The 24,485-nt window shown below is 41.7% G+C and overlaps 4 protein-coding genes across 5 annotated transcripts; 2 read left to right on the top strand and 2 right to left on the bottom strand.

The window, feature by feature from the left end:
* Nucleotides 1–968: 968 nt before the first annotated feature.
* Nucleotides 969–3,961, top strand: LOC115736985 (monooxygenase 2). Of its 2 annotated transcripts, XM_030668917.2 has the most exons (6): nt 969–1,386; nt 1,558–1,704; nt 2,280–2,345; nt 2,453–2,615; nt 2,801–3,029; nt 3,250–3,961. In XM_030668917.2, the coding sequence occupies exons 1-6, from the start codon at nt 1,124–1,126 to the stop codon at nt 3,753–3,755; spliced, it is 1,374 nt and encodes a 457-aa protein (XP_030524777.1). In that variant the 5' UTR covers nt 969–1,123; the 3' UTR covers nt 3,756–3,961. The 2 variants fall into 2 exon arrangements, with proteins under 2 accessions (XP_030524777.1, XP_030524778.1); XM_030668918.2 differs by lacking the exon at nt 969–1,386 and having other exon boundaries at nt 1,566–1,704; nt 2,272–2,345.
* A 1,841-nt stretch (nt 3,962–5,802) lies between these two features.
* LOC115736992 (GTP-binding protein YPTM2) lies at nt 5,803–9,323 on the top strand. Its single transcript, XM_030668933.2, has 8 exons — nt 5,803–5,986; nt 7,210–7,282; nt 7,823–7,870; nt 7,962–8,009; nt 8,327–8,398; nt 8,497–8,652; nt 8,729–8,832; nt 8,988–9,323. The coding sequence occupies exons 1-8, from the start codon at nt 5,973–5,975 to the stop codon at nt 9,082–9,084; spliced, it is 612 nt and encodes a 203-aa protein (XP_030524793.1). The 5' UTR covers nt 5,803–5,972; the 3' UTR covers nt 9,085–9,323.
* Nucleotides 9,324–10,668: 1,345 nt separating this feature from the next.
* LOC115737075 (RGG repeats nuclear RNA binding protein A-like) lies at nt 10,669–15,085 on the bottom strand. Its single transcript, XM_030669034.2, has 7 exons — nt 14,655–15,085; nt 13,254–13,572; nt 12,938–13,003; nt 12,692–12,824; nt 11,413–11,571; nt 11,267–11,323; nt 10,669–11,081 (listed from the first exon to the last, which is right to left on the bottom strand). Exons 1-7 carry the CDS (start codon nt 14,827–14,829, stop codon nt 10,896–10,898), a joined length of 1,095 nt encoding a protein of 364 aa, XP_030524894.1. The 5' UTR covers nt 14,830–15,085; the 3' UTR covers nt 10,669–10,895.
* Nucleotides 15,086–17,702: 2,617 nt separating this feature from the next.
* LOC115737076 (RGG repeats nuclear RNA binding protein A-like) lies at nt 17,703–21,709 on the bottom strand. Its single transcript, XM_030669035.2, has 7 exons — nt 21,278–21,709; nt 20,340–20,652; nt 19,991–20,056; nt 19,756–19,888; nt 18,465–18,623; nt 18,318–18,374; nt 17,703–18,132 (listed from the first exon to the last, which is right to left on the bottom strand). The coding sequence occupies exons 1-7, from the start codon at nt 21,450–21,452 to the stop codon at nt 17,953–17,955; spliced, it is 1,083 nt and encodes a 360-aa protein (XP_030524895.1). The 5' UTR covers nt 21,453–21,709; the 3' UTR covers nt 17,703–17,952.
* Between the last annotated feature and the right edge of the window lie 2,776 nt (nt 21,710–24,485).

Here is a 24,485-nt window from a genome sequence, read left to right as displayed (position 1 = left end):
TTAAGGCAGTATCAACCAGAGTTGCTCTGTGGAGAAGGTAAAGCTAACTTCCCAGTTCCTACACTCTCGTTTCACCTGGCATAGACTAAAAACCAAACTAAAATTGAGACAGGACAGAGACCATTTTGAGACAGTGTTGGGTCGGAAGTGGGTAGAATCTAGTCTTAAAGCTAAAGAGGGCAGTAGACATCATGGGTGTGGTCTGAGCAAGATTCGCTGAAAAAAAATAAATGCCATTGCGCGTTCCAACTGGGAAATGAGGGCCGGCAGTTGAGAAAATTTTCAATTTGCAGCGTTGTCCGTTGATGCAGATGGGGCCCTGCTGATTATTGCACCGTACGGTCAACGGGTTGACCTTGGGGTGTCATGAGCTGCAGGGGCCAATTTGGTCCAATTGGACAGGCATAGGTCTCACCGTGCAATTTATGACCTCACCTGCCAACAAGTACCGAATTCTATTGCTCAGGACCCCTCTTATTTCCATCCCGCTGCAACGTTTTCAACGCGTATATGATGGGCTAAGTTATTATATGAGTTATTCAATGGCAATAAATCTGTTTAGACATGATATGATTGCCAGGTCGATCATAAATAGGTTATAAATGAGTTTATAAGTTAGTTAGACAAGTACAAAATTACATATTACTCTCTTGAATTTTAGGACTATTTCGTAATCACCAGCGAAGGCAAACTTTGAAAAGTTACGAGTTATGCTCCAAACTTCAATTTTCACAACTCAATGGTGCCGACTGCTGAATGCTGATGTCCGTGGGGTCAATATGTAATTTTACAATGTTGCGGGGCGCTATTGCAGCAAAAATTTCCCTTTGCAAAATTGACCAGGCCGGTTGGAGAATCAAGATGGCTTGCCTGGGTTCGGGCACGGGCCCAATTGGCATTCTGGGTCAAGGCCCAAATGGTCCTCCTCCGTACGGCACTGTATCTTCCCGCGAAATCAATCGGATCAACTTCCCACCACTCGTTGCTTCCATGGCCGACGAATCGCCACCTATGCCATCCCTCTCGCTTGCTCGCTCGCTCGAGTACACGCACGAAGCGCACGTCTCCAAACTCCATGGTTACTCCCTAGGAATCGCTCGTTACAAGCACCAATTGAACCTCCATGGCCTCAGTCTCTCCATGCCTTCTTCGCTGGAGCTCGAGCTCGAGCTCCGTCGCATCGGCCACTTCTTCTTCTTCTTCTTCCTGTTCATTGCGAACCTACGCGTCTCGGCGGATCCGGCGCTTGTTTCTACTTCGCAGCGGGAACAGAAACGAACTTCCTCGCGCGCTCTCCGTGAAGGCTGAGGCCGAGGTTTTGAAGGAGGACATCGTCATCGTCGGAGCTGGCATCGCGGGTCTCGCCACCTCGCTGTCGCTTCACAGGTCATTCAAATTACTACTCATTCCATCTCAGTTACGTCGATTTTGTTGTCGTTAGGCTTTGGGCTTTCGGCGCGCTTGGTTTTCTGTTGATCGGATTCATCTAGTGCTGACGACGTTGCGTATTGTGAGATTGGGTGAGGTCGCTGACGTCTGAATTTGGAATACGCGCAGGCTTGGAGTCAAGTCCCTGGTGCTTGAGCAGGCGGAGTCGCTCAGGACTGGCGGGACCTCACTCACTCTGTTCAAGAATGGGTGGCGAGTACTGGATGCGATTGGGGTTGGGAGTGAACTCCGGACTCAATTTCTGGAAATCCAAGGGTATGTTTTCTTTAACCAAGCTACAAGCGCTGTTGTCCTGGTGTTTGGTAAAAATTATAAACTGCCTACACATTGCTGTGCGTGTGTTATGTGGATAACCTTGTGGTTGATTGTTGATATATCAGTTCTTCGATTACCAGATGTTCAAGTTCGGTTTTCCGGGTTGTTGCCCCTTCCGATACAGCACGCTTGGTGTACATAGTACTTGTGTTGGAGTCTGGTACTGAGCTCACCGGGGCAGGAACTTCCAGACCATTCATGAATTTTTTCACCAAATTGATAAACTTGGGGTTAAGTTAAGTTGGATACTAGATAATTAAGTCAAGCACGCGATATTGGGATTTTGTATTGTTGGGTCTTCTCAATAAACCCAGCATATTGTTCTCCTAGTAAGGTCGATGACGGAAGCTATTTATGCTCAAGTTTGTCCAGTGACCTTCATACAGAGATGTTTGTAAGTCTGAACAACTTTCAGGGAACCGCTGTTGATTATTGGAATTTAGAATTCATCTAAAAAAATGGCTGCTGATGATTCTTATTCTTTTCTAACCTTATTCATTGTACCAGCTGTGCAGGATGGTAGTAAAATCAGAAGATGGGAGGGAGCTGCGTTCATTTAGGTTCAAGGATGAGGATGACAGGTACGGCAGCTAAGAGAAATTCAAGAACTTCATGTTTTCTCTTCAATTGATGTATGGTATTTTATCGACCAACTCTGGGTACTTTTGCATGAATCAACGTCGCGTAGCCAAGAGGTCCGTGCAGTGGAGAGGAGCATACTTTTGGGGACTTTTGCTGATCAGCTACCACCTGAGGCTATCCGGTTTTCATCAAAGCTAGCAAAGATTGGCAGAAGTGAAAATGGAGAAACTCTGTTGGAACTTGTGGATGGGACTCGTCTATCTGCAAAGGTCAATATGCTTACCCTTTCATTTGAGCTATTCACTGAAACATCGTAGGAATGCAAATTTTAGGATCTGGGACAAAAACATTAATCTCGATAAAGGGCATTGCATTTTTTCTTTCTAACATGTTCCAGCTTTCGTATGGTTAATAAATGGCCTATGACCTTAGTCACTTTCCTGTCAATCAACAGATTGTGATTGGTTGTGATGGTGTTCGATCTCCAGTAGCTAAATGGCTGGGCTTCTCCGAGCCTAAGTATGTTGGCTATTGTGCTTTCCGTGGACTAGGATTTTATCCTGATGGTCAACCATGTGAACCACGGGTGACTTACACCTACGGTAGAGGGTTGCGTGCCGGATATGTCCCTATATCTCCAACTAAAGTTTACTGGTTTGTCTGCTTCAACAGCCCTTCTCCAGGTTAATCTCGCTCCTAATCGCGTTCAAGTAGCTAGACATGTAAAATCGAGCTTAAAATGTTGGCTCCATCACTTTCTTTAAGATTTCCATGTATAGTTTGGCACAAGTCCTGCTTATCCTAAGAGCTAGCATAATAGAGTAGGCTCCCCTGGAATGCATCTCTCTATGTACTGATAAGTGAACGGAAGAATTAGAAATGAATGAGCATGTCTTATTACAGGTCCGAAGATCACTGATCCATCCATATTGAAGAATCAATCACGAGAACTAGTTCGAAACTGGCCTTCAGAGCTATTGAACATCATCGATCGTACTCCAAGGGACACAATCATTAGGACTCCGCTGGTTGATCGGTGGTTGTGGCCTATGGTAAGCCCTTCTGCTTCATCTGGTAGTGTTGTTCTGGTAGGGGATGCGTGGCACCCAATGACACCAAATCTTGGGCAAGGCGCGTGCTGTGCACTGGAGGATGCAGTTGTTCTGTCTAGAAAACTCGCAAACGCGATTAATTCTGGGAATGGGTCAGTTGAAAGCGCACTAAAATCGTACGAGAGTGAGAGGTGGCCTCGTATCTTCCCTTTGACAGTAAGGGCAAACCTGGTCGGCTCACTTCTGCAGTGGGAAAATCCAGTTGTTTGTTCTGTTCGGAACAATGTGGTCATACCTAAGCTGGTTAGGATTGGACCTATGCTAGAACACACGAATTTCGCCTGTGAGCGTCTATAGAAGGGGGAAAGTTGCTCATGCTATACCAGGCAAGCCGTTTTCAGGAGTCATCCTCGGAGTTGCTCTCTATTTTCAAGTGATCGCAGGCGTTTCCACTCATTTTGGGTTACAACTTATGTAAGTACCTTGTATGTTTTACATGTTGATGTACCTGCATATCACGGACAAATCAAACGTACAGAGGAAAATTCCTTCCTTCAGTCTGATTCTCGAGCTGTCACTATGAATGTCATTTTTTGTTGCGAGAGAGAGCGAGCTTGCAGCTCGAGAGTTGAGAATGACGGGATTTCCTCTATACTATTTCTGGCACGTATGGTTTTATGAGTGTCTTGTTACACAATATATTGGGGTGCCGAGTTGGCATCCGGCATTTTAGCGAACTCGAAACCATATTAGCTTCGACGCGAAAAGAACCGAAATTTCGCGCCTCCTGAAGCAGCCTCAGGTTAAATTCTTGTTTAGCGCAGGTGCTCGGAGGTAAGAATGTAGAAAAGTAACTGAGATGGTCTGCTGACATGATGCTCAAAGTCGACCAAAGAGACCACGTCATCGCCATACAAAACGACGTGCAAAAAGGTTATGATACAAGTAAAGCCCCTCGCGGTTCTTTAAAACGAGAATCAGTGCCATAAGTCAAGCTAGATTCCCAACAACTAACTCCCATTCAAGCTTAATTGCTCGGTTTGCACTAAATATGTGGTTTAATTAAGGTGATAACATTAATTTTTCTTCACGAAGTTAAAAGGAAATAGCATAAATCTATCATACGGCTGTTAATTCAGTATAAAACGTTTCAATTTTGTCAATTTAGTTTAAAATTCTTACAAGAAATTTCGATATTATTCTTTGAGCCATTTTTTTATCGAAAATTGCTTATGTGGCATTTTGTCACATAAGACGGTCAGCGATAATTGGATTAGCACATAAAAAAATGGGTAAAAACTCATCAGAAAAACCTATATTGAAGTTTCGAACAAAAGTACTAGGCCAAAAAAAATTCCAATAAAAATTTAAAACTAAATTAGAAAAATCAAGAGGCTGCGCATGGGGTGATGACAAAGAAAAAAGTTGACCCGAGAAAGTTCATTGGACCGTACGTGCGTGCGGTCCGATGCGGTGGCCAACACGTCAGGGCTCCAGTACGAAGCAACCCGACAACTGGCTTTCCTTTTTCTCTTTACTTTCTCCCATCATGTGTCTCGCATCAATCATATCTTATACGATTAGCCAATTAGTGATTGAATTAAGATTTACCGACAGAAAATTTTGAGAAAAAAAAAACCCCACTCGAATTTCGTTGTGTCCAAACGGGTTAGGTTAGCGTCTTAAGAGATTTTCATGGGAAGTTAGCTTGTTTATGCTTTCGAAAAAAGCAAAAAAAAAAATCGATTTTTTTTTACCTGTCTCACTAAATAGAACATGTCACGTACCTTTCAAAAAATTATGAATATATTATACCCGAATTTGTGAGCCGAAATTCTATATATTATAAAAATTCCGACTGTTTCAAATAAAAAAAAGAGTTAAAATACATTCACTGTAAAATTTTCACAGAGCAAAAAAAAAAAAAAAATCATGCACACAGGCTCCAACTATGCTACGACGATCATAGCTCATATTGATTTCCTAGGAATTAAATGTGTTCTAATAAGTTATCGTATGTGTCGAAAAAGTACATGTAATGTCGTTATCGAAACAAAAGATGCATGGCAGTAGCTTATCCCCAAAAAAAAAAAAGAGGGGGAGGGGGGGAAATTCAGAACAAGAGGATTCGGATCCGCACCCGCACCCGGATCCGCTGCCGACTTGGAAGCTGAATGAACTCTCCTGATTCCAAAAGAGTACAAACTCGGCCTCAAAATCCAGCAAAGCCCATCGGGCCTGATCGTGTGGAAAACAAATTAATGGGACACGTGTCAATTATCTATACGCCGCCTTCCTTCCCCAACTGCATCAAATTAAAATTTATTCGATTAAAAATACTTTTAGCCAGAAAGAGAAAAACAACGTAGTCGCGAAGAATTTGGGTCCTTTAAAATCACGCCTCTCTCTCTCTCCCTCCCACACCTTTCGTCTCCATTAGAACTCTCTCTCTCCTTCTCTCCATCTCTCCGGCGACGATCCCAAAATACCGGTCAAATACTCGCCGGACAACGACTTCCGTCCACCTTTACGAGCCCTCGTCCGTCGATTCCCCGATCTCAGCATCTCGGAGCCATGAATCCCGAATAGTGAGCTTCCGTTCATCTCCCTATTTGCTTAAAACCCTTAATTGTGCTTTTTAGGTTGTAAATCTCGCCTCGATCTCGCGCTTCGCCGCTCAATTGCTGCTGGATCTGTTCAATTTTCGCTACTTTTGTATGTGTGCGAGCGGCGTGGTCGTGTTTCGCGTGTGTATTGAGGGTTATTAGGATGTAGCTTGTTCGGATGGTTTTTGCGTGGCGCTTTCGGGGAGTTTAGTTCTTAGAGGGCTATGATTGAGATCCAGGCGAGTTCTTTGGTTCAGATCCGTTCGCGAGTTCTTGTAGACTTTAAAGTTGATTTTTTTTTTTTTTTTTGGGGGGTGTTGCTTTTTGTGAATTGTGTGCTGTAGGATCGTGTATTGTCCATTCTCTGGTAATATTTGTGCACCGTGATAGTCTGTCGAGTTTTTGTTTAGGAACTGGATTAAGGTGCATGGTCTTCATCGGTTGCTATTTCTAATGGAGATAACGTGCGGATGCATTAATGAATTCCCCAGGGAAAATAAATCCTGGAGAGGGGACTCTAAGTGGTCCTGTGAGACTGTTACCCATGTCATAGAGAAGTGGTGTCATTTTTCACATACAGGTTCCCCGATGGCTATGTAGATTGTCATATGCTTAAAACTTTAAGCTATTGAAGCAGTTGGATAGTTATTTCCCCGATGGCCATGTAGACTGTCATATGCTTAAAACTTTAAGGTATTGAAGCAGTTGGATATTTATTCTCAAGTTAGAATTTGTTCCAATAGGAGACTGAGAAAATGGGAAGGTTGATTAAACGAATGCCTGGAATCAAGATTAATACTATTCTTGCTTTTGTATGTCCTACTTCGTAAAAATGGCTTCTTTAATTCCTTTTTTTCTACCCTGCTATCCATGAATGTAAGCTGAATTTGTCAATAATAATGTCGATATCTTCAAGTCTTTATGAAATTCAGCATGTCATGGGCGCATCAATTATATCTAATAACTACTTGATTCCTTTCCACAACATTTGGTGATTTGCTTGTTAATCAACAGTGGAGATTGCTATGAGGCCTGATCGGCTTTGTTGAAATTGACGTGTTTAAGTCTAATATGAGAGCATGTTGGGTTTAGCTCATAAATTCATGCCTCGTCATGATAGTATTATCTTTCCTCATGCGATCACATGTTTTAAATCCAAACTACCACTCTCAAATGCCATAACTGTTCCATGATGTAATGTGCAGCGACTACCTATTTAAGCTTTTGCTCATCGGGGACTCTGGTGTTGGTAAATCATGTCTCCTTCTGAGGTTTGCTGTAAGTTCATAACCCTATTTGTTTGTTTGTTGCCTGCCCTTCCTCATGTTTATTGTACTTGTTTGAGAAACATTTATACATTTTGCCTGCTCCACCAAATTGACCATATGATTCTAGCATATATGCGGTCTGGATATATTCATTTGAGCACAACGTTTGAGGATCTCACCATGCATACAAAAAACTATTAGTAGCTTGTATAAGCTTCTGATAAGTTCTTTTTTTCCCCTTAAAAATATAATTCCTGTCCTCTAAGGTTTGGAACTTTTCCACATTATCTAAGTATAATTGTTGATCATATCAAGTCTAGATGACATGCTTGAAATTTGAATGCCGTCTCATGGATATTCCAAAAGTTGCATGCTCGTCTATGTGGTTTAATCTTGTCATGCCAGAGCCTCATCAGTCTAGACAACATGCTTGAAAGTTGAATGCCATCACATGGAGATACCAAAAGTTGCATGCTGGTCTATGTGGTTTAATCTTGTCATTCCAGAGCCTCATTGCTGTTGAAATTAACATTATTTTTATCCCAACCAGGATGACTCGTATCTGGAGAGCTACATTAGTACCATCGGCGTCGACTTTGTAAGCCACCGAATATCTAACAATTAAGTCTGTTTACTTTGGTATTTATGTGTGCAGTCCTAACTTTTCTTTCATTTGCATGATTATGCAGAAAATCCGCACGGTGGAACAAGATGGGAAGACAATTAAACTACAGATCGTATGTTTTTGTCCGATCTCTTGTTCTTTGTACTTAATCTGATTTTAATGTGGTCCCGGCAATGATAGTTAAAATTTCCTTAATGAGGAACTAGAAAACTTGTTTTTTTGTGGGCAGTGACTGCTAAACATCAACAGGGCCACGTAATATCTAGATTTTTTTAGACCCAAATTGGCCATTGGATGTTCTATAACCTTCAGTGAAGAAAAATTTGTGCGTTTGTGTTTTGTTTATACGGTAAACCATATATAGTACAACCCTCTTTAAGTTGCTTCTTATTGTTATAACTTTTCTCTTCTTTCTTTCTATGGATTCAGTGGGATACAGCTGGACAGGAACGTTTCAGAACTATCACCAGCAGTTACTATCGTGGTGCCCATGGAATTATTGTGAGTCCCAAACTCCTCTTACATTAAATATAGAAATGTTGTGTGCTTGAGTTACCTCTTACATGATTTGTTACTAATATGTTGATGATGTGTTGCAGGTTGTATATGATGTCACAGACCAGGAGAGCTTCAACAATGTCAAGCAGTGGTTAAGTGAAATTGACCGATATGCTAGTGAAAACGTGAACAAGCTTCTGGTTGGAAACAAATGTGACCTGACGGCACAAAAAGTCGTGTCTACTGAAACAGCCAAGGTAAAACTGTTGAGTTGTTGCTCGTTTCTCTTCATGCTGACCTAGGTCGATTTAGTAGCTGAAAGTGATTGTGTAGGCATTTGCGGATGAGATTGGGATCCCGTTCATGGAGACGAGTGCGAAGGATGCCACCAATGTTGAGCAGGCTTTTATGGCCATGGCTGCTGCAATCAAGAATAGGTGTGCCATGTAGTTCCCATAGTTGTGAATCAAACTAGTTAATTTTTTGTAGTTGCTCGTTTATTCAACGTTTTTTTACTGTTGTGAAAATCTGAATGCCCCCTGAATTTCTGAATTGCCACAGATCTGACCGTTTAAATATTTCCTTTCTGCAGGATGGCAAGCCAGCCTGCAATGAACAATGCTAGACCTCCGACAGTGAATATTCGAGGACAACCAGTCAACCAAAAGGCTGGCTGCTGTTCTTCTTGAAGTCGAAGTTTCCTTGGCGGGCTTGTGATGTCAAAATCTGTTCTCTTTGGCTTATAGCATGTAAACCTAGTATCTTTTAAGTGATGCTCTGCTGTGAAGACAGTTCATTAAGATATGCATTTCATGGTTATTCTGGTACTTTGTTGCGATTTCCATTCTTTCTCATGTGTATTTGATTCTGAAACGTCTGTACAAATTAGGAATGTTGGTGAATAGCAGTATTTGCCTCGTTGACCTCTTTATCAGTTTCTCAATCCATTACTATTATGTTCAGTGACATGCCTACGACCTCTGGAGTGGCGATGAGGAGCTGTCTTTGTATTGTAATTTGAAGGTTCTTGGATTTCATGCTCTTTGCGGAGCAATAAATGCTTGCGTCAGTCGTTTGGCTTTTGAAGATGCATTAATGACGTGGGTCTTGTTAGCGTAGGGCGCATGATAATTTTTTTGAAGTAGAACTTCTGCTTCAGTAACAGAAATTCGAGTGGTAATGTGATTTTTGAAGCAAGAATTCATTTGAAATTGATTTCTAGAGTACAGTTTAACCAAAAGTACAGTTTAATCATGCCGCGTACTGGATCTTATAAAAAACATGCTTTTAACACTTTTATCTTAGGAAAGAGCTGGAACTTTAAAAGCTAAAGAAATTCTATTCAAGAAACTCGGTTGCATTGAAAGCTGGGGTTGCCTTTGGAAGAAGACTGTTAAATTTGTATATGCTATTGACTACAAGAGGTGAAACATCATTGGTGATGGTGTGCTTGAGCCGAAATTGATGTGGCAGAAATGCCGACGCCTGCCAACCACACAGGATGCTGTCCAGTGGCGGAAACAGCCACCCTCATTTGATGGATCTTGACAACATGTTACGAGGCATAAAAGGTCATAAGATGTCAGTACTTATGCAAAGGGTCTTAAAGCAAAGAATGCCTAAGAAGAGAACACGACTGTTCACAGGTTCATCCAACTCGAAGCACCAACTTAATTAGCCGTCAGAAGACTACTCTAGTGAGCGGCATCAAATAACTTTTCCGTCACTCTTCGTGTTACGTCTCCTATATTCTAAACCCTTAAACATCATTCATCAGCACCAGCGACGAGCTTTGCAAGTGAGAAAAGACAACCATCTTACCACGCGAGAGGAGTAGAAATGCCCCAGCAAATCATCAAACTTCAAACCTAACATTGTCACTGAAACTGTTAATACACGTCTTCCTGCTACCAGACCATTAAAGGGCGGGGCGGCTACCATGTGATCATGTTCGAAAACCATTGATCTGTTATTATGACTTGATAAAACAATACAGACTTTACATGACTAAACTTGACTAGAAAGTAAAATACACATTGAAAGACATCCGCTTTGATTAATCATAGCAGACAGAGCATAGGATATTATTTGGGGGAAGAGTTCTTCATCCACCGGCACCCCAGATGACGGTAAAACAAGGCTAATCTGCAATCAGTGATGACGCAGGATATGGAGTGCTGGAGCATCTATCATTTCCTTCATAATCGGACGTATTATGACAAAAAGATTTAAATTAGAACAAACAAATAAAATTGAAAGAAACAAGGGACCTCAGAAAGACTTAATTCATTATCTTCTAACACAATCAAAACTGATGTGAGTCAAAAGAAAAGCAAAGTAATCCATGGAGAAACTAAAATTTACACTCAAAAAGACGAATAACATCAAAGGTTTCTATTACAGGAAAAATATCATTCCCGTTAATACCCGATTTGTCCTGAAAGGTCACAACAACTTCAAGCATGAGGTAACTCAGCTTGAAGTATGCAGTGGTAAAACCTCATTTCCCACCAAGGGAGGGGAACTGGCCAGGATCCTCAATCGAAGGAGCAGCTACATCTCTAGCATAGCCACCACCGTAACCACCTGTGGATCCACGTCCACGTCCACGACCTCGACCACGGCCACCCGGGTTATAGAATTTTTCCCCTTCAGCAGGCTTCAGAAACTCATTTATGCTGACAGACTACAGACAAAAGAACGCATGCATATGAGGAGACGCCGATGAGGAAGCACAAGCACATATACACTTCACTTCTCATGTGGAGACGTGTCTCCATGAAAAGAAGGTATCACAATTATTCAACTAAGAACATGAAGTAGACACAAATCTCCAAAAGTTAAGGAGAAAGAAAAAGCAGACAAGTGCACCTTCTTGGCTCTCTCTTCTTTCTCAGCAGCCTCTTTGCGTTTATCCTTCTCGGATCCCTACAAAAATGTTCGCTCAGTACTGACGTTTCTCAGCAAGCAATAATCAAAATATAAAACAGAATCAACTATCAATTTTCGACTCTCACCAGCTTGACAAATACTTCATTGTTATCCTTCTTGCTAGAGAGTTGTTGCATGGACTTCAACTCTTTGTCCACTTCCACTTTCCTTTCCTCAGCCTTCAATGCCAGCAATGCCTTCCTCTTCTCTTCAAGGACCTTTTCATACTCTTCTAATGTCATCTCCTACAATAAATTGGAAAGGTGCATGTCAAATAGGTCAAAACATCAAAGCCTGTCAATGACGATCTTAAACACTGGTCCAAAAGGTGCCTGGTCAAACAGACACTTCCTATCCACCTTCCCACTAGCTAAGCAAACATTGGCTACATTTTTCAAGAAATCTCGTCATTAAAGCGTGTCAATGATGATCTTGAAACAATGGTCCAAAGGTGCTGGTCACACAGATACTTCCTATCCACCTTCCCACTAGCTAAGCAAATGTTGGCTACAATTTTCAAGAAATGTTGTCAATTTTCCTTGGTCAAATTGGTTAATGGACTAATGGCAGACACTCTTCAATCCTCGGCCAAAGCACCAGGCAATCTTGCAGTTCTAAACATCTCAACAATCTATATTCTAACAGAGAATCTCCAAGGACTTGGATTCCCCTTCCAAGTGCACGCCGGGAGTTTTCTTGCGATGCCAACCATAAATTTTCATGTCAGAACCATTCATCACCAGGAATCATTCGGACGTTTTTGCCTATCATGGGCATCAGAGAAAAAATGGAAATACAAGCTCCATGGCATCAGAGAAAAAAAGAAAAATACAAGCCCCATGGTAGCTAGTCAGGGAACTGGAAACAGTTTAGACACTTAGAACAGTAGTAGCTACATTAGTGCTCCAATTGACCGGGTGGAAGTGGAGAACTTAAGGGAACTCAAAGCTAGAGAAGTAATTCCCTCATCAGGTGGCACTATTGCCCTAGCTTTTTTCCAAAAAGTGAATATAACAAAGATTCTTTCCATATTGCCCCAATAATTGCCATTCTTGAGCTTTTTAGCCATGCGACATTCAGCTTTCTATGCATTCTCAAGTATTCTTGAAATATAGAGAGAAACATTCCGCACAACAAAGTCAAACACTCAATCCCCCGTAATGAATAAAATGTTTCTTTGGCAGTATTAAGCTTCGACCAACTGATCGAGTACGTTCTAGAAAGTAGAAACAGTTTTACCACAACACCTGAGATAAGGCATCATAGGAAAAGGGTTGGATTTTCATTGGGTCACATAATAAAAAGTGCAGCCAAGAAGAGGACTATTGATCCATAAAGAATACCCACGACCACAAGATAATTTACCTTATCTTCAGGCTCTTTTTCCTCGGGTTCATTAACAGGATTCTCCTTGCTTGCATCCGTGCCATCCTCATCAACCAACTGCTTCTCAGATCCCACATTTTTCTCAACCTCAACGACAGGTTCTTCAGTCTCCCTGAGCACAGAAAAATAAAAGCATCAATGAATTAAAAAAATCACCCAATGGTGAGAAAAAATCAATAATAGCAAGATATTAAAAAGTTAGCCAAAAAAAAAAAAAATGCTTACGGAGTAATTTCATCAGTAGGAGTTCCCCAGTTTCCACGACCAGCTCCTTCTCGCTTAATCTCGTTTCTGAAGCAATATATTTGGATCAGCATCGAAAGAAATACATGGGCAGTGCATGTGCGTTGTCTTTTGCATGCATGCGTGCACAATGTGGTAGGGCAAGCATTGAATGTGAGATCAATTTCTTGGTTGCATTGGAAAGACGAGCCTGTATGTGCGAGCGTGGACATGAGAGAGAAAGAGAGAGAAGTGTGGGGGGAGGGTAGAGAGAGAAACTAGAAGCTAAAATGTAACATTCTTGGTGTACAATACCTACCCTCGTCCAGTGCCACTGCGGCGTTCAAATGCTCTTCTTGGACGCTCCCCCTCACCAGGTTCTCCATTGTTAAAACCGCCACGGCGACCTCCACGGAAAGAACCCCGAGGCCCACCACGCCTTTCAGATAGTTTTCCAGAATCTCCTTCCTCTGAGGCTCTAAAACCCCCAGAAAAACCATCATTGCTGCCAGCTGCTCCCTCACTGTTCCCTGACTCTTGGTCATATCCTCGACCGCCTCCACGGCCAAAACCACGGCCATAACCACGGCCGCCTCCACGGCCACGCCCACGCCCAGTATCACTCTTTGCTTCCCTCACTAGTATAAAAGATAACATGTAGTCGGTCAATTTCCAATGCCACATTTCGGAAATAATTTTCATTGCATAAAGACAAAACAGAAAGACAGGTTTAAAAATAGCAAAAGGTTTGAGCCAAAAGATTCTGATACTCTTTACCACCCCAGGTAAGGGCAAAGTTAGAGAGAAAACTAAGTATTAACTCGAGTAAATGGCGTTTAAAGCACAGAACTGCCCCCAGTAGGGTCAATTGAGAATATGACTATGAAGTATGATGAAACTAGTTTTTATACTTGCTGCGAAGAAACTAGTTCTTAGATCTCCAAGAATAAAATGACACTTCATTGCTTCCCTTTCTTTTCCCCCTATTTTTTGTAATTAAGGCAGAACCAAATCGAGAAAACCATAAATCATTTGCAAAATTCATAAACACACAACGACCAATAGAATTAACCAATTCAGAAACCTCTCTGTCTACGAGAGGGATAATAAGAGGCTGCAACGAATGAAAATTCCAAGTGCCGTATGACACCCAACAGCTGGTCCAAACTGATGTTTCTTAATACAAAAAGTTGCTATTTTCGCGATGACAGAGAACATTCAGCTTAAGGTACTCAAGTCTACTTTCAGCCATATTCAATACAACAAAGAGAATTTGTACCTTAAAAATCTCAACCAACTCTTCATTGGGATTTGCAACCACAAATCCGGCGGATTCAGCTACCATATCATCAAACAAATCACCAAGTCTAACCCTTACAGGAATACATTGCAGACAACCAATTTCACATGCCGCACCGAAACTAACTGAAATGAACTTGCAGTCCAGATTTCTCGCTCAAAGAGTTAAACCATGTTTACCAGTAAATTTTAAAAGTGTTCTTCCATTTCTCAGTATATTTCTCAATCGCGCGAACATCTTCTCAAATCACTAACTACATACAAGCTCTATTCATTTCATCGCATCATATTCGGCGAGCTAATGAGTTCTTTTTTACCTCAAATGAGCAGAAAGATATTAACTTTCAAGATTCCACAGCACTAGAACAGCTAACCGATGCTTAAAAAAAAAAACGAAACGCGCTGCGCAAAGATCGCTCACCAGCTTCAGCAGGGGGGAGCGGCTTGGCGGGCAGCTTGGCGGCCGGCTTCGGCGGCGGGGCAGCTTGAGCCGGAGCCTTCTTCGGCTTCTCGACCGGCTTAGCAGCAGCGACGAGCTGGCTGGGGTCCTCATTGTCGTCGTCGCCGAGGATATCGAAGGGGTTCATGGTTGCCATCTCAGAGAGCTCTCACCTTTTTCTCTCGAGACAAGAAAAAGACCTCGAACACCGTGCTATCGAGAGCAACCACGAAACCCTAAAACGTGCTGCCAGCCATGGGAAGCGCCTTTTTCAAATTTGGGGTCGGATCGAAGCCGACGCTTACGGGAAAGGGAAAGGATAGAGAGAGGCAATGGTGGAAATGAGGAGCCTGGGAGTGGAGAGAGTGACTGAAAACCCTAGCAAATGCGGCAGAGAAAGAGGATAACCATTGGCAAAGGCTCGTCTCTTATAAAAGCCCAAAAGGGTTATGTTCAGGTACGGGCGGGTTCACTGTAAAGAAACGTGCGCGCTTTTGGATTGGTCAGACGAAACGAATGATCTGCAGACGCTCGATTTGCTTACTTTTCGTACTATGCCACTCACCATCGCACTGTGCCTTTTAAATTGGATTTGGGCTAAAAGAATAAATTTTTCGGAAATCATTTATAGAAATGAATAAATATAAAAAAAAATTCAAGAAATTATTTAGATATTAATTGTCATTATATTTAGGCATTAATTACTATTGATAATGAAAATATTTTTCATTGATGAATTATTTCAAGTGATATAAGCTATCATATTTCTCAAATTATTTATTTTTTCATGAAACAAACGGAACATGTGATTTCAAAATAAAGCACTTTCAAATATATTAGATTCCGACAGTGAATTAGTTCTTCGAAGAATAAAGAAAGTCAACTAGGAAGGAATGTGCTCAACACCACAAATACTACGATCTGTTGATGTATGCATCAACGTCTATATTGTTTGTCTTTCCATTATTATTTGGCAAAATAACATAAATGATCCATGAAATTTGATCCAACATGTAATGTGATTCATAAAATTTTAATTTATTCAATGTGGTCCATAAAATATAGGTGATGTTCCACATCGCCCTTGCGTTAATTCAAGTTAAGAAAATTGGCGGATGTGGCTTCAAATCGGATTATAATAATTCATGTAATCAAATAAAGATGAACATGTCAATGCCTATTTTTTTCTCTTATCTCAAGTAAATGGATAAAATTTGATCAAAAAAAGGGCAAATGGACAAAAAGACAAACAGGTTAACTCATCAATTTTTCAAAATCCAGCTCAACAAATAATAATTTATGTCATAAAAATAACGTTTGATTTGTCATTTGAGCAAGCGGACGAATTTTTATATATTGATATTTACCAATAGCTTATGAATTAAATTAAAAAAAAAATTAAAACGACATTTCACATTCAGTTAAAATTTAGGAATCATATGCGGTTCGTACCTATGTTAAATGGATCACAAGTTCGAGACTGGATCGTCGTGTTATATTTTGGAGGTCCTCTCCGAGTTGTGCTCCTTGGGGCCCGCAATGGGCAGGCCGACCCGCAACCTTTGCGGCCAACATAATCACACACTTTACTCAATGACCACGCCCACTGACATGAAATGGACAAGGACAACCCGATCGCCGCCTTTGATGACGTGTATTAGGCACGGGACCCACAACATCGATGGCGACATGCGACGTCGGCAATCGGCTTCAGGCACGACGACGTCCTCACGACGTGTCTACGTGCGGTTCCGTGCGAGCAGCAATTCCCCCAGCATTCTGCCATTTTTTAAGCGCACCCGTCAAGTTAACGTTCTAAATCTTCTGCTTAGGAACACTCTGAGCACACTAGGGATCACATCCTCAAGTCAGGACCTTTGACATTCTTCGTGCGAATTTGGTCGGCAAAAGCACTATCCCTCATCCAAATTCCCCCAGAGGAGAATGCCGAGGGCGGCGGCTGCTCCGCTACGCATCTTCTTCGCTCGCCAGCCACGAATAAAGCTAGTGCCACGCCAAGGCTATGACCATTGACCGTGATGGCAAGTGTCACGCCCTTCATAGAGTTCCTAGAGCCGCTGAGCTTCCTCGAACCCAGATTCAACCGTGGTGTTGGGCCTTTGATGCTTGAGATCGGCACCAGCTTGTTCCGAAAGCTCTTCGACCACTTGAAACCTCATATGTGTTAAGTAAGCCGTCGTTCTCACTACATGTAAATGTTCAGCCTAATTGCTTCTTCAATGCCTCCAACGAATCTCCAGGTCGTTCCGTTGTTTCTGTAATCTTTGCAAGAGGCTACGAATGGCATCTCAGCTATAGTCCCATGTATCCTACACGTAACCATGAATTCAAGAAACGTGGGATACCTCCAACCTCCATAGCCTAACTTCTTTTTCGGCCAAATCCAGATTTTGTTCTGCTTCTTCCGAAGCCCGTTGTGCTGATTTTGGAAGGCCGAGGGGCATTGCTCCCGACATGTCAAATTCCTCCCCCTTGGATATACAGATGCGGCCATTACCGTCACTCTATTCTCGTTCATTTTCCATGTGGTTATGTCCACTGCCGCAGAGGCTGGTGTCACACGTTGGGAACAGCCATGTCTGTTTTCATGGACCTTGACAGGATGACGAATCTGTAAAACTCAGCTAGACGACAACACTTGGACTCTTACTGAAAGAGAACCTTCAACCGTAGAACAGCTCGGATTAGAAGAGACACTGTCGACATGTTCATCATTACTTGTAGCACCTACTAAATTAGTGGCTTCGACTTCTCTGTCACTTTGTGTCTAATCCTCTAGATTGTATAACATCTAGGGCAAGTGAGAAAAGACAATCACCCGAGAGAAATCGAAATGCCCAAGCAAATCATCAAAATGTTTCCACCCTCGTGAGCCGTGATGCTCATTGCTCATAGACATCCCTGCTATCACAGATCACTAATGGCCAAACAGAATGAAGCAGGATATGAAGCAACGGAGCAGAAATCATTTCCTTCGCGATTGCATGTATTGCGATAATATAATTCGACTTGAAAGAAAAGAGAGACACGTCGGAGACTAAATTCATTCTCATCTAACACAAAACTGATTCGAGTAAAAAAGAAAAAAAAGTAATCCATGGAGAAACTAAAATTTTTACACTCAAAAAGACGAATAACATCAAAGGTTTCTATTACAGGAAGAATACCATTCCTGTTAATACCCCGACTGTCCTGGAAGGTCACAACATCGTCGTCAAGCAATGAAGCATCTCAGCCTGAGGTATGTGGTGGTAAAACCTCATTTCCCACCAAGGGAGGGGAACTGGCCAGGATCCTCAATCGAAGGAGCAGAGACATCTCTAGCATAGCCACCACCATAGCCACCTCTGGAACCACGGCCGCGGCCTCGCCCACGACCACCTGGGTTGTAGTATTTCTCCCCTTCAGCAGGCTTCAGGAACTCATTTATGCTGACAGACTACAGACAAAAGAATACATGCATATGAGGAGACACCACTGATAAAGCGTCGCACTTTCAACATTCAATTCCTATGTGGAGACATGAGTACGTGAAAAGGAGGTATCTTCAATTAGATATCTAAGAACATGAAGTAATCTCAAATCTCTAAACTTCTTAAGGAAAAAGATAACAGACAAGCAAACCTTCTTGGCTTTCTCCTCTTTCTCAGCAGCCTCTTTGCGTTTATCCTTCTCGGATCCCTACAAAAATGCTTTGCTTAGTATCGACATTTCTCAGCAAGCAATAATTAAAATATTAAACAGAATCAACTAGCAATTCTTGACTCTCACCAGCTTGACAAAGATTTCATTGTTACCCTTCTTGCTAGAGAGTTGTTGCATGGACTTCAAATCTTTGTCCAACTCTACTTTCCTTTCCTCAGACTTCAGCGCAAGCAATGCCTTCCTCTTCTCTTCAAGGACCTTTTCATACTCTTCTAATGTCATCTCCTAAATAAGTTGGAAAAATAAGTGTCAAATAGGTCAAAACATCAATGGCTGTCAACAACAATCTTATAAAACGAATCCAAAGGGTGGCTGATCAAACAGATAGACTAGGATAAAACCTTTTTCCAACAAAACTTGAATAAACAATCCTTTTTCAGTCTGTCTGGCCAATAATGTAACTTCGACCAATAAAGTAACAAATGCAGCTCCCTACCCTACTTACCACAGGCTAAGCAAACATCACCTACAACTTACAAAAGAAACCTTGTCAACATCCCTAAGGCAGATTGGTTGATATACTCGTATACAGAAATAGCAAACACTATTCTTCAATTCTCAGCCAAAGCACTATGGGATATTGCAATTCTAAACATCTCAACAACCTATACCCCAACAATATCAATCTCCAAGGACTTGAAGCATTCCTCTTCTAAGAGCATGCCAGGAGTCCCTTTGCAAGCCAGCATATATTTTCATCTTAGGACAAAAAAAAAAGAAAGATGGAAAGCTATAAACTGTTCCGGATCATCCCTCACAGAATCATCCTGACATTTTCTCTTATTCATGAGCATCAGAGAAAAAAAAGAACAATACAAGCTGCATGGGAGGTAGTCTGAGCACTTGCAACAATTCTGCTTCTTAGAAAAGTAGCCGCAGCCAAGATCATTACTTAGAAGACTGGATGGAAATGGAGAGAAACTAAGGGAAGTTAAGCGTAGAGAAATACTTCCCCTATTCAGGTGGTACTACTGCCTCAGCTTTTTCTAATAATGTGAATATAACAGAGGTTCCTTCCGCTATTGCCGTATAATTGCCACAATCGAGCTTTTCAGCCATGAAACTTTCAGCTTTCTATGCATTCTCAAGTATTCTCGATAAACAGATCAAAACACTCCGCACGACAAAGCCAAACAATCAACCCATACTAAATGAATAAAATATGCATTTGGCCAAATCGAGCTTCTCTCCATAGATTGATCATGTTCTAGAAAGTAGAAACAGCTTATCAAAACTACGCAAAACGACGTGATCATAAGAAAAGGGTTGGACCATGACACAGTCACAGAATACAGGGTGCAGCCCAGAGAGGCCTACTGATCCCTAAAGATGATCCACGAGCAAGCGGTAGATTTACCTTATCTTCAGGCTCTTTTTCTTCTGGTTCATTCACAGGATTCTCCTTGCTAGCATCTGCACCATCCTCACCAGCCAGCTGCTTCTCAGATCCCACATTTTTCTCGACTTCAATGACAGGTTCTTCAGTCTCTCTGCGCGTCACAAAATAACAATATCAATTGATCAAAAGAATCACCCAGAGGAAAAAAATCAATACTAGTTAGAAATCAAAAGTTAGCAAAAAAGGTGCTTACGGAGCAATTTCATCAGTAGGAGTTCCCCAGTTTCCACGACCAGATCCATCTCGTTTAGTCTCATTTCTGAAGCAATTATTTTGGATCAGCATTAATAGCAAAACTTTGGGCATGTATGTGGGTTGACCGTTTGCATCTAGTGAGCACAATTTGTGAGGGCGAATAATTGAGTGTACGATTAACTTCTTGCATGCGTTGGAAACACGCATCCTTCTGTGTGTGTGTGAGAGAGCATTTATGTGTGTGTGTGTGTGTGTGTGTGTGTGTGAGAGAGAGAGAGAGAGAGAGAGAGAGAGAGAGAAAGAGACTAAAATTGCTAAGATGTAACATTCTTGTCCACAATACCGACCCTCGTCCAGTGCCACTGTGGCGTTCGAATGGTCTTCTTGCACGCTCCCTTTCACCAGCTTCTCCATTGTTATAACCACCGGGGCGACCTCCCCGAGAAAAACCACGACCACCCCTTTCAGATAGTTTTCCAGAATCTCCTTCCTCTGAGGGTCTATAACCCCCAGAAAAACCATCGTTGCTCACAGCTGGTCCCTCGTTGTTCCCTGAATCTTGGTCATATCCTCGACCACCTCCGCGGCCACGGCCATAACCACGACCACCTCCACGGCCACGGCCATAGCCCCGCCCAGTGTCAGTCTTCGCTTCCCTCACTACCATAGATTATCATCATATGCTTGGTCAATCTCCAAATATTGTTTTGGGAAAAATTATCACTGATTTATGTAATAAAGAGGAAAGACGGGTTTACAAGTAACAGACCAATCAAGCAAAAGCTCAGATACCTTTGATGCTAAGAAATAAAGTACTAACTTACTAGTCTTTGAAGCATAAAACTCAGTGGAGAAAAAAGATGGTCACAAACTGATCCGCTTTAACACAGAAAGGGCATACTTCAGCATTGACAGTCAGTAATTTCAACTGAAGGTACTCACCATGCATCCAGATGTATTTAATCCAACCAGGAAAGTACGAGCCAACACATTGAAGCTAGAGAACAATACATGCAGCAGAAAATTAAGTGAAATGAAATTGCATTCCATCTTTCTCGCTCAGAGTGTCAAACCATGTTTACCAGAAATTCACCAGAGAATCATTCCAAACTTCCTCGTATTTCTCGTTTGCGGGAACGTCTTCTCGAATCACTGTCTAAATACCCGCTCTATTCATTACAATGAAATTAACTGAAAGACAGGTAATAACTATCGAGATCCCACACCACTAAGAGCAACAAATCAATGCTAAAAACCGAAACAGACTGCAGCAAAGCTCACTCACCAGCTTGAGCAGGTGGGAGCGGCTTGGAAGGCAGCTTGGCGGCCGGCTTAGACGGCGGGGCAGCTTGAGCCTGGGCCTTCTTTGGCTTCTCGACCAGCTTGGCAGCAGCGACGAGCTGGCTGGGGTCCTCATTGTCGTCGTCGCCGAGGATGTCGAAAGGGTTCATGGTTGCCATCTCTCTCTCTCTCTCTCTCTCTCTCTCTCAGAGAGCTCTCACCTTTCTCTCTCGAGACAAGACAGACCTCGCGTACCGCGCAACCGACAGCAACCACGAAACCCTAGAGCGTGCCGCGAGCCATGTGAGCTGTTTAACTTAGAGATGGACCGAAGCCGATGCTCAAGAGAGAGAGAGGGAGAGGGAGAGATGCCGGAAATGTCGAATTTGCGAGTGAATGACTGTAAACCCTAGCGATGGCGGCGGGGAGAAAGAAGGTCACCAGCAGAGGGTCGGCTGTTATAAAAGCCCTAGAAGGGGAATGTTCGGGCACGGGCGGGTTCATTGTAAAGAGATGCGTGCGCTTTACGGATTGGTCGGGACGAGGTGATGCCCAATCCCATGTTTTTCTTGCCTTGTCACTGTAACTCTAATTTCGTTGTTTTATTTTCCACTTTCAAAGAGATTTAAGAAGTGTAATTTTATGTGTGATTTCTTTGCAATTTTTTTAAGATTTGAATAACATTGTAAACGTGGAAAAAGGAAAAAAAAAATTAATTAATCAAATGATTTCAATCATTTGTTCGATCTTCCTCCTCAATCTACACGGCCACATGTATGCTTCCACATCTATGTCCTTGACTCAGATTTGGATTCAAATCACTACACTGATTAACAGTTTAATCGGGTTGCCATGAAAAGCACATATCTGTTTACCGTAATAAGGGAAACCGACATAAATAGTCCATAAATTTTGACGTAACGTGCATTATGATCCATGAACTTTTAATTTAACTAATATGATCCCTAAACTTTAACCCAATATGCAATGCGGCTCTTGAACTTTTAGTTTGCTTAGTGTGATCCTCAAACTTTTTGAACATGTTCAGCTTAATCTCCGAACTATAAGAAAATATTCAAAGTCATCCATGAACTTAAATTAATCGAAAGACTAAATTGAATATTTTCTTATTATTCATGGACTAAGTAGAACATGTTCCAAAAGTTCAAAGATCATATCGATCAAATTAAAAGTTTAAGGATCGCATTACACATTGGGCTAAAATTTATGGACCATATTAGTCAAAATAAAATTTTAGACACATTGGATCCAAGTCGATAGACGATTTGTGTCATCATGTCCCGTAGTAATTACTAGCTTAGTAACTCCATTGTATGGATGAATTTTTTAAAAAAAAAATTGACGTTGTAAGAGCTAAAGCCTTTATTTCAGATGTGTGCTTTCTTGAGCCCATCATGGGCAGGCCGACCGTGAACCTTTGCCGGCCCATTATTCCTCAATTTCCACGCGCACCGACACCCGAGTTTCGTTCCACTAGGACTAAATTTGCACGGTAATTTCCTCTCCAGCAGTTCATACATTTATATTCGGACAGGGGAACGTGCGCTTACACCACATTCCAACTAGACGTTTATCTGCGCGATGCGCGGGAGCTTCGATCGTTTTCGCTAGATGTGCACGTACGCAACATCTTGATGCGCAGCATTGTAATTTTCAATCATAAGCCTATTGGATATGTTCACTGTAGGAAGAAAAATAAAGTGGGAGCGACATGGATAGCCTTAATACGGTGCCGTTTTCATTCTATAAGCAAAGCTAGTGACGTTCAACTACTAAACCTCAACGGCATATGGTTGAGTTCTAGCAATGCCTCAACACGGACTATTGAAACAAACAATTGACTGTGTAGCAGTCTTTACGTGACGGTTGTTGGCTGGTATTGGGCATCTCTCATCCTAAAAATTAGCTCGAAAGATAATGTTTTCCCTCGTACTTATAAATTGACCAACAACCCTTTTCATAACCGATGTTGGATAACTCTAACAATATTCCCCTAATACATGGGGCCTTGGGTCAGAGCCGCAATAACCCGTATCTCTCCCGTATGACTATTGCATCCAGACTTGTTGGTAACATGAGCTCTGATACCGGTTATTAAGAACGCTAAAGCTTGTAACGCCGATATTGATATTGATACCGATAGTAAAGAGATTGCTTAGTATAGCACTGTGGTTTTTTTTCCCCTTTTGATTTAGAAGGGGTTTTCCCACGTAAAAATTATTTTGTCTTCTTATCTTTTTTCTTCTCTTCAAAGATTCGCGTTTCTAACAACGGTAAGATTAACGCTCTGCTTTGGGCCACAAAAAAAAAAGTAATTAAAACCTGTTATGGGGTCCACTCTTTTTTGATAATTTATTGAAATACAAAAGCTCTTGAGTAGATGTTCTTTTGACATTACAAAACTCTGACATTCGTACGTGTTTCACGGCAAATGACAAGGTTTCAAAGCCCCCAAAAGAAATTTTCAAACGATGGAAATATTACCCAATCAGTCTTAATCCTATTGTGCATATGCAAATTTCAATCAATTTTGGTCGGACATTGCCAATATAGCAGTCCATTCATTGCCAATTGTCATACGTGACACACCGTCACGGCATCGATTTTCCAGTGAAAATATGGCCGGAGGACTGTACTCGAACTACATGTAATTATAATGTCTATCTTGCGCAAAAACAACAAAACTGCTCGTACCTACACGTACATCTCACGTGTAGGGGATCCAGTTAACAATCAATCAAGTTAGATATTGGTTCGATTTGTTTGGACATTCAACTTGTTCATGTTATGCCTCATCGATTGGATTGTAACTATTACAATCAATCAAAACTAGTTCCTTCGCTCGCGTACGTGTTAGATTTGAGATGCGTCCGAGTCAATTTCAAGGAGAAATAAGAATATGAATAGGAGAATTTTTGCGTAACTCACCCGAAGATATCGAATTTCAATTGTTAACTATGCATGATGCGTTATTTTTATTATTTTCTACATCAAGATCAGATTTTGGCGTTATGGTCATTTGAAAGTATCACATCGAATTTGGAAATTGGGATTTTTTAAAAGAACTAAAAAAATGTAAGATAAGAATACGTGCACTCCTCCCCAAAATTGGCTGGAACCTTGGAGGCAAGCTTTAACTATCTAACAGCGACAGGATACGTGACACCGATGGTCCGTGGTAAATACCATTT

This window comes from Rhodamnia argentea, chromosome 9 (genome assembly GCF_020921035.1).
Source record: "Rhodamnia argentea isolate NSW1041297 chromosome 9, ASM2092103v1, whole genome shotgun sequence".
Classification (NCBI taxonomy): Eukaryota; Viridiplantae; Streptophyta; class Magnoliopsida; order Myrtales; family Myrtaceae; genus Rhodamnia; species Rhodamnia argentea.
This window is presented reverse-complemented; position numbering and strand designations above follow the sequence as displayed.